Below are 10,113 nucleotides of genomic sequence, written 5' to 3'. Positions count from 1 at the left end.
GATAGTTATCAGACGACAGTTAAGGTGTTGGTGAAGATAGGGAAGAAAACACTTTGTCTGTAAAATAGCAGCCTTCAGTTTTCTTGCAATGCTCGTTTGTCAGTTCATGTGAAAGTGCACACTAAAGGAAGGCCGCATAGTTGTGAGGTTTGTAGCAAGGGATTCTATCGCAAACCCCATCTGACTCGCCATATGAGAGTGCATACGAAAGAAAAACCTTATAGATGTGAGGTTTGCAGTAAGGGATTCTCGCAGAAAATTACGCTGTGACTCATACGCGAGTACATACAAGGGGAAACCTTATAAATGTGAAGTCTGTAGTAAGCCCTTTCACAGAAAACTGCCCTTGTGAGTCACACGAGAGTGCATACAAAAGAGAAACCTTACATATGTGATGTCTGGGACTAAGTCATTCGCACAGAAAACTGCTCTTGGGAATTCACATGGGGGATACACACAACACGAGAAAACCCTTTTAAATGTGAAGTATGCAGAATCATTCTCTCTGAAAGGTACTTTAGTGAATCACACTAGAGTGCATACAAGAGAAAAACCTTATATATGTAATTTAGTGGTGCTGCTTCTCGTACAAAAATAGTCTAGAGGAACAACAAACGAATGCATGTGAAAAAGAAGCCTTAAACCCTGCGAGGTATGTACCCAAAACTTTTGCAGGAAAGAGAGCTCTTTGGAAAACACATGGCAGTGCATACGAAAGACAAACCTTTTAAATGTGAAGTTTGCACTAAGTCTTTTTGTTAAACAAACCATCTAGTGCACCACGTGAGAGTACATACAAAAGAGAAACCCTATCAATGTGATTGTGTAGTAAGACATTCTCACAGAAAAATACTCTAGTGATTCACATGAGAGTACATACAAAAGAGAAAACCCCATAAGTGTGAAGGTATGTAGTAAAGCATTTTCTCTGAAAGGTACTTTAGTGAAGCCACACCAGAGTACATACAAAGAGGAAACCTTATTTATGTGATATATGTGGTAAAGGATTCTCTAGCAAAAGTCGTTTAATGGAGCATGGAAAAACATTAAATAGAGAAGAGGAGCCAGACAATTGAGCTAAGTAGAAACATCGATACAGGAAGGAATTCGGGAAGCCACATGCCAGTGCACGAAAATGAGAAGACTTTTTAAACGTGAAGTTTTCAGAAATGCATTGTCAAAAAAGAAAAAAAAAAGGGACTAGTGCATGTGAGAGTACATATAAAATATCTTTTGGGAGTGTGGGGTCGGACTCAAGGTCATTTCTCTGAAAGGGAAACTTGTGACTCACCACAGACTCTAGAGTATTCTGATTCACCAAAAATTTTTTGAGGGGGGGTTCCAAGTACAAAAAAACAAACATTTCCATGTAAAAAAGCCTTATTTTGAAATTAAAAAAGGGAAAGGAAAAAAATGGGGGAAAAACGAAAGAAAAAAGGGGGGGTTTTGAAATTTTTTTAAAAACCCTTCAGGGCAGAGTTTTAAGGGGTTTTTTTTTTTTTCTTTAAAAAAATTTCACTAAAAAACAGGAAATTGGGGAATTATTTTGGGTTTTTTCCCTGATTTTTTTCCACAGATTTTTTAAAAAAACTATTTATTTTTTTTTTTAAAAGGGGGATGTTAGGCCTGGAAAGCATATAAAGAGATTTGGAGCTTTGGGTGATACGGGGGGGCCCCCCAGCCCCAGGAAGAGCCGGGTTTTTTTTTTTTTTTTTTAGGAAAGTTTTTCCCTTTTTATGGGGGAAGGACTGGGCGGGGTGGCCAAGGGGCTTGGGGGGGGAATCAAAATTTTTCCTTCCCGGGGAAAAGGGGCCCTTGTTGAACTTTCCCACATTTTTTTGATTTCGACCCAAAATTGGAGGGTTGGGCCCAGGGTTTTTTTTGGGAAAAAGCGGGTTTTTTTTCCCCCCTTTTTTTTTTTTTTTTTTCCTTTTTTTTTTTTTTTTTTTTCCCCCACCCAACTCACTTGGATATTGGGCTCTTCCCCAGTCTGGGGAATCGGGGGGTTTTTTTCCCAAGGGAAACAAGCCCCCTAAAAAACCCCTGAACTCAGGATTGTGGTTTATCCGCCCTTAAAATTTTCCCCCCGGCCCCCTTTGCGTTAAGCTATCTTAATTTTTTTTCTGGTTGGTTTTGGGGGGGGGGTCCCCAGCATTAAAAAAGGTTTCCTTTGGTTTTCCCTTTTTTTTATCCGGGCGGCCGCCCGGGGGGCGGCCCCCCGGGGAAAAAAATTTTGGCTTGCCCGGGGGAAAACCGGGCCCGGGGGGCCCCAACCCTGAACCAGAGGGTTTCGGCCGGGAGCCGTGTTTTCCCCCCCAAGGGCCCTTAAAAATTTTCTCTAAAAATTTTTCCCAAACCCCGCCCAAAAAACCCGGAAATTTTACCCCTAACTTGAACAAATTTTTGCCATGAAAAAAAAAAAATTATAAAAAAATTAAATTTAATTTTTTACCGAATTTTTTTAAAAATGAAAAAAAAAAAGGGGGAAATTTCCGTCAAATCTTCGCAAAAGAAAGTGGAAAAAAAGGAGAAAGAGGAATAAAGAAAAAATAAGGTGAAAAGAGAAAAAAAAAGAAGAGATCAGAAAAAAGGAAGGAGGAATAGAAAAGAGTTTATAGGAAATGAGGAAGGCTTTACTCTCTGTAATTTTTGCTTTTTGAGAGAAAGGGAAAAGGGGGAGAGCATTTGGGAGGGGAAAAGAGAGAGGCGTATATTTATGTATGTATGGTATGATGTATATACGAGGGGGCTTTAAAGGGAAAAATCCCCTAAAAAAAAAAATCATATGGGAAGAATTTTTAAATTTAAAGAACATTCGTACCAACGTGTTATAACGTGTCAAAACCTATTCCCTTTAAATAGGCAATAACGCATCGCGCCAGTTGGAAGTCAGGCAGCATTCAGGCAACAGGAATCCAAATTGAGGGGCCCGGAAAACATAAATCATGGTACACTCGGGGGAAAGGCAAAAACATTGATGCTCTGGAAACAAATTTATGTTTGCAATGCCGTCAAAGAAATCAAAAAACTGCAAATGGTAATCGGTTCGAAGGAAGAAAAGAAATTTAAAAGAGCCCGCCCTGGAGGGCCCTCACATCAGTTTGGGGAAAACATTGTGCTTTCCTAATATGATCGAAAAGGATAGACGAATAACCACGAATCAGTTCAGACACACCAACATCTTCGCGGTTCTCACCCAATTCTGGGGGAGAGTTGGGGGGAAAACAAGCTTTCTGCTCGATGGGTCCCTCTGCTGTTTGCCCAGATCTGCAGCAAACAAGGGCAGATTCTTCAACGGGAATTTTTAAAAGTGGTATAAGGGTTCTGAAACTTTTCTGAAAAGAATTGTGACAGGGGGTGAAACATGGCTTACCTGACGATCCCGGACAAAATTCAGTCAAAGCAGGGTGGAAGTGGACCAGTCAAATATGTATATATATAAATTTTCACACAACACACAAACACACATATATTTATATATATAGTTGTGGTGTGTTGTGCGCGGCGTGTGTGGGTGTGTGTGTGTTTTTTTCCAATTATATTAAATATCTATATATATATATATATATATATATAAATTATAATTTTTTAAAATATATATATAATATTTTAAAATATATTTTATACCATATTTATACATATATACATAGTAAATATGTAATGAAATCTTTTATTTATATATTTACATATTCATATATGTGTGCATATATATAATATATATAATATAATATAATATATTTTAAAATATTTATATCTATATATTTGTATAATATTATATTATATTATATATATTATATATTATATATATATATTATTACAAAATACATAATTTACATATTTATATATGTATATGTATATTTGGTTGTATATACATTTTTTAAAATTCATATATTTATATATACACATAGATACATATATGTATTTATATATGTATATATGTATATTTTATATATGCATGCACACACACGCACACGCACACGCACACGCACACGCGCACGCGCACGCCACGCAACCACGCACACGCACCGCACACGCAACGCACACCAACGCACACGCACCCCACACACACACACAACACACACACACCACCACACACACAAAACACACACACACACACACACACACACAACAGCACACCACCCCACACGCACACGCACACACACAACACACAACACAACACAAAACACACACACACACAAACATACACAAACAAATAAAAACACATACATATACATACTTACATACAATATATATATATATATATATATATATATATATATATTATATATATACATAATATATATATATATATTTTATATTATATTATATATATATATATTTTTTGCATACACTACATATATATATATGTGTGTGTGTGTGTGGGTGTGTGTGTTTTGTGTGTGTGTGTGTGTTTTGTGTTTTTGTGTGTGTGTGTATAGATAGATAGATAGATATAGATATACATATAATTTTACATATACAACATATAGATAGATAGATTATAGATATAGATATACATGTACATATGCATATATATATATTATATAATATTTATTATATATTATATATTATATATATATATATATTGTTTTAATATATATATGTTGTGGGGTGTGTGTGTTGTGTGGGGTGTGTGTGTGTGTGGGGTGTGTGTGTGTTTTGTGTGTGTGTGTGTGCGCGCGCGCGCGCGATGCTATATGTGTACTATGTCTGAATTGTCTGTATTTATATTCGTTTAGAAAGTACAGCCAAAGCAGCTGATTACATCACTAGTAACATTTTTTTTTCAAGACAATGCACATGCTTGTACAGCCTTATTATATGTCGATCTATGCAATGCTATGTACAGCATCATAACTGTCCGCTCCAGAGGACGCAGGAAGGAAACACGCAAAGTCCTTTTTCTCTTTATTGCCAACATCGTTGCACAGAACCCGAAGGGAAAGCATTTCCTCGGAACTGCGTGGCTTCCCTCAGAACCTCATCTCGAGCGTCGACGCAAACTTCCCGGTGGTCCTTCCTGTCGCGGCATCGTCTACTTTGTACTTTGTTACATCAATAAATATTTTCTCTAGGAGTTGCCTTATCTTAATTATTATTATCCTTGTTATTGTAAATCTTCTATAAATTGTTAATTGATGACTTAGGAAGTGTTCGTGGCCACCTCTTCGTACCATCACCTAATCATTAAACATACATGCATCATACATACATACATATATATATATATATATATATATATATATATATATATATATATATATATATATATATATAATGTTAAACAATATATATATGTATATATATTATATATACATTATATATATGTATATATATATTTATATATATAAATGCTGTATATATCACCACAGAATAAATGCCCAGGGCTTATCTACACATGCATAACATTGTACATTTCTGGATACGCAAGCAAGGATTGGGATTTTGAGAGAGCTGTGTTCCTAATACATCACGGTAACACAGACAGAAAAATGTTTAAAGAGTGACGATTAAAAGAATTTTGAAAATCACAAAAACATCATCACGGTTTCTGCTCTTTCTCTGAATGACCAGACCGCCCACTGGGTTGATATTATGGGGCAAAATATTTACATATTTGAGAATAAACCTGCTTTGTTAATTGGCTCTTTTCTTATTTTCGGTCTGCAAGTCAATATATTTATCAAAATATTGTTTTGTAAAATGATCTAATCTAAACTTTTTTTTTCTACGACGAACAATTAACATAACAAGTTTCTAAGGAACATTATTTTGTTTTATTTCTTTGTAAAAAAAGAATAAACCAAACCCAAAAATATGTATATATTTCGTTACTGTCTTCTTCCTTCAACAACCAGCGGGTCTCGACGCAGTCCAAGCTTCATTTTCCCTTAAGACACTAGATTATACACACAAAATTATCTCTAACTCTAAAACATTAATGAAAACGTGAATTTATGCTATTCAGAAGTTTAAAGACAAAAAGACTTCGATATTTGAATTTTCTTGTAATCAGGTTTGGATCCTCGGCGCAGGACGTTGTCTTCTTTTCCTTTTGTTTTGTTTTTGCTTTTTGAAGCCGCCATTATGAAGCCCTTGGTAATTAGGAACACTATCGTTACCATTTCCATCGTGATCACTGAGTGGATTACACTGCGGAAAGTCACAAAGCAGGTCAGTGTAAGGAGGAGAGAATGGTAACGCGAAGTTTGAAAACGAGTAACTCCGAATGGCTGACTAGAAGAGTCTACTGCGCAAAAACAGTGAATTTAAAGAAGAATATATTTCCCATTTGTCTTTTTTTTATCCTTTGAATATATATTTTTTTCTGTCTCCTGTAAACGTGGAGTTCATCTTAAGTTTCTTACTAAATGGGGTAAGTGAGAAAATAACTTGAAACAGATCGTCGGCGACCTGAGACAAACGTCCCGCGCCCAAAACGGAGACGGAGGCGAAAGGAGAAAGAGAAAGAGAGAGAAAAAAAGGAAATAAAATTTGCACAAACGACAATAAACAAAATAAACGCAAGAAAAAAAAATAATGAAAAAAGAAAGAAAAAAGAAAAAACGAGAGAACCGAAACACAAAATAGAAAAGAACAGGTAAAAAAAATCGTGTTGGAGCATCGCAGGCCGAGGCTTATCCGAGGCCGATGTTGGAGATGGCGTTGGCGATGCCCTGGGAGCTGGAGGAGCAGCTGCGGTCCAGGTTCCAGAAGCTTCCCTGCGAGACACAAGGTCAAGAGTCAGTGCTGCGGCCTTCGCTGCGCTTGCCTGAATTCCTATGGCTTTGGCTCCAGTGCAATTCCGTTGCTTTAACTTCAACTAAACCCAATTCTACTTGAATTCTGGTTATTTTAGCTTTAGTTTAATTCTGATTGCATGAACTAAATCCGATTCTACTTGAATCCTGGTCGATTTGCATTCTGGTTATGTTAGCTTCAGTTTAATTCTGATTGCATGAACTTGAAAAGATTTTTTTTTTTGTTATCTCAGCTTTAACTGAATTTTGATCAAATTAACATGAATTTGATTTTGGTTATATTGACTCTAAAGCCATTCTGATTAAGATAACTGAAACTGAAAACTGACTGAATTGTTTTCAAATAAATTGTACTTGAATTCAGAGAAATATTTGCGATGCTTTGATCAAGAAAATTCCGAATTAGTTCTATTCGACTCAAATCAGGTAAACTTCCAAATTAACTAAACTCAGTTATACCTTTTTCTTTTCTTTTTTTTTTTATTGATCTGATGAAAAGAAATCTTGATTAAATTAGAATCTGTTAAATCCCTAATTATTCCTAATTGCACTTCCTCGGGGAGACAGGGAGCATGAAATCAGGAAAAAGGGGTGTGTATTTAGCCAAATTAAGGAGAAAACTACTTTTTAGTCAAAATCTGCAACAACAACAACACCAAAAATAAACCAAAGCAAAAAACAAATGGAAGTTTCAATTTAAAGTGTAAAACTAGAATGTCTCTAAGAGGGGCGACATATAAGCCATTAAGAAAAAAGAATAATAAGAAAAAAAGAAAATGATGCAGACAGTAAAAGCACAAAACAGATGGAAAAAGAGACATCGCAATTATAAAATCAAGCTTATCGTAGCGCTCCCTCTCGAGGCCAGCGAGCGCCGAGAGCCGCTCTCCTGCAGCAGAGCAGCGGCCACTTACAGGGGGGCAGGAGGGCCGGGCGGGCACGGGCGGGGCGGTCCTGCGGGGGCGGGAGGGGGGGTACCGGCTGGGAAGGACTCTGCAGGGGGAGGCGAAGAGGATTTACTCATGGAGAGGATTGTGTAATATATAAAGTCACGCTTACAAGTCTGGACGCAGTGTATCATCACTTCAGACGCCATTACTCAGTGTCAACTCACGTGTCACGGCACTTGGCGTTGCCGTCGCGCCTGGCACCGGCACGGCACGCGGAGAGGCCGGGCTCGAACACGTTGCCGGGGGAGGCGAACGGCTGGGGGGAACGGCGCCCCCGGTGGTGCAGGGGGGGCGCGCCCGGCACCAGGCTGTGGGGGAGGAGGGGGGGGGAGTGCAAGGTCGCTCTTCGCTTTACATCTCTTAAGCTTTATAATATATACATGTATGTCTATATCTATATCTGTCTATCCATATATTATATCTGCACAGAATATATACATATATATTATCTATATAAATTAATTATACACACACACACACACACACACACATATATGCATGAATATATATGTAAATATATATATACATATATACATATATGCCTATATATGCACACACATATCCATACACACACATAGAGCACACGCACGCACGCACGCACGCACGCACGCACGCACGCACGCCCCGGCGCCGGACTCACTTGCTGAGGAAGCCGAGGACGGACACGGAGCCGTTGACGGCGATGAGCGGCGGCGAGAAGGCGTTCATGTGCGTGGGCAGAAGCGCGACCATGGCGTGGGCGTCCTCGAGGGCGTCGTCGTCGGCGTCGTCGTGGTGGTTGGCCACGACCGACTGGCCCATGATGAAGGGCGGCGGGAAGCTCACGTTGGCCGCCGCCTTCATGACGGAGGAGCCGATGGCGGGGCGCACCAGCAGCGTCGTGCCGGCGGGCGTGATCTTGGCCTTCACGCCCTTACGGGACGAGGACGAGGAGGAGGAGGGGCGGCGGCGGGACGAGGACGACGAGGACGAGGGCTTGGCGCGGGAGTCCTTGGGGTCCTTGGAGGGCGCGTCGCGGGGCAGCGGGGACCCGTAGACGCTGGCCAGGAAGTCGAGCGTGTCGGCGTCGAGCAGCTGGTAGCCGGCGTCGTCGAGCGTCGAGCACACGCCGCGCAGGAGCTCGAACGACAGCGAGTAGAGTTCGTCGCTCTGGCAGAAGGGCGGCCGCTGCGGGGGAGGAGAGGGGGTTAGGGGGGAGGGGGGGGAGGGACGGAAGGAAGGAAGGAGGAGATGAGAGACAGGGAGGGGACAGGAGGAAACTGGCGGCAGTGAAAGACATGAAAGGATGAGGACGAAAGGAGGGAACTGAGGAAGGGGAAAGGAGCGAAAGCAGGCAAGAGAGAGGGGAGGAAAGGGGCAGCAGCAAAGGGCGGCACTCGCCAGGCGCGGAGGAAGGGCGGAAGAAGGGAGAAAGCGGAAACGAAAGAGGAGGACAGTCAGAGAGGAACAAAGGCAGAAAGGAAATCAGCAAAGACGGCAATAAGTCGCAGGGCCGAAGGAGAAAAAAACAGGAAAGAGAAGACAGAAGAGAAAAGACGAAAGGATGAACCATGATGATGAATGAGAAGAAGAGAGAGAGAAAAAGAAAGACGACGCCTTATCCACCGATCTGGCAAAAGCAAGAAGGAGGGAACAGAAGAGAAAGACGGAAAGAAAGATAGATCCAGAAGCCGATCTGGTGGCACTTGCCGTCGTGCAGGGAGGGGGCGAAGGAGACGAAAGGCAAAGGCAAGAAAGAGGGAATAGAAGAGAGAGGAAGAAAGAAAGGAAGAAAGAAAGGAAGACAGAAAGGAAGAAAGAAAGAAGACAAGAAAGAAAAGAAGAGACGCAGGAGGACGCCTTACCGAGCCGATCTGGTAGCACTTGCCGTCGTGCAGGGAGGGGGCGAAGGGCAGGTCGCTGGGGCCCCGCTTGAGGTTGAGTCCCTTGCAGGGGTCGGGCACGCACTCGGGGGGGCGCCGGAAGCTCGTGAACCAGAACACCTGGGGGAGAGAGGGGGTAGGGGGGGTTAATCGTGTGAATCGCATCCTCGTCCTTGAAATTAGCCAAAGATGCCCGTCGATTTTTATTTTTGTGGGAATCGTCAGCCTCAGTTACCGTCTCCGCCTCTCTCTCTTTCTCTTTCTCTTTTCTTTTGCCAGCCCCTTTTCCCCTTTGCCGTTTTTCTTTCCCCCCAACTACTGCTTTCTCCTTTGCACTTCTTTTCTTTCCTATCCCCCCTACTCTTCGTATTTACAATGTTCTTTCCCTTTCTTATTCTTTATTCCCTATCTCTCTTTCCCTCTTCCTCTCCGGCCGCTGGCCTCTCTTTCTTTCTATCTCCCCTTGTCTTATTCAAAATTCTCCTTCTTTTCTTTCTTCCCTATCTTCCCTTTCCTCCCGTCTATCGTTCCCCCTTCCTA

General features: G+C 41.0%; 1 protein-coding gene across 1 annotated transcript; it reads right to left on the bottom strand.

Annotated features, from left to right (window-relative positions):
• Positions 1–7,767: 7,767 nt before the first annotated feature.
• On the bottom strand, positions 7,768–9,841 carry LOC119597988. The gene is made up of 3 exons (XM_037947645.1): positions 9,556–9,841; positions 8,352–8,878; positions 7,768–8,019 (listed from the first exon to the last, which is right to left on the bottom strand). The coding sequence occupies exons 1-3, from the start codon at positions 9,736–9,738 to the stop codon at positions 7,872–7,874; spliced, it is 858 nt and encodes a 285-aa protein (XP_037803573.1). The 5' UTR covers positions 9,739–9,841; the 3' UTR covers positions 7,768–7,871.
• Between the last annotated feature and the right edge of the window lie 272 nt (positions 9,842–10,113).

Source organism: Penaeus monodon, chromosome 40 (genome assembly GCF_015228065.2).
Source record: "Penaeus monodon isolate SGIC_2016 chromosome 40, NSTDA_Pmon_1, whole genome shotgun sequence".
NCBI classification, from domain to species: domain Eukaryota; kingdom Metazoa; phylum Arthropoda; class Malacostraca; order Decapoda; family Penaeidae; genus Penaeus; species Penaeus monodon.
The sequence above is the reverse complement of the archived record's forward strand: the minus strand, read 5'-3'. Positions and strand labels throughout refer to the sequence as shown.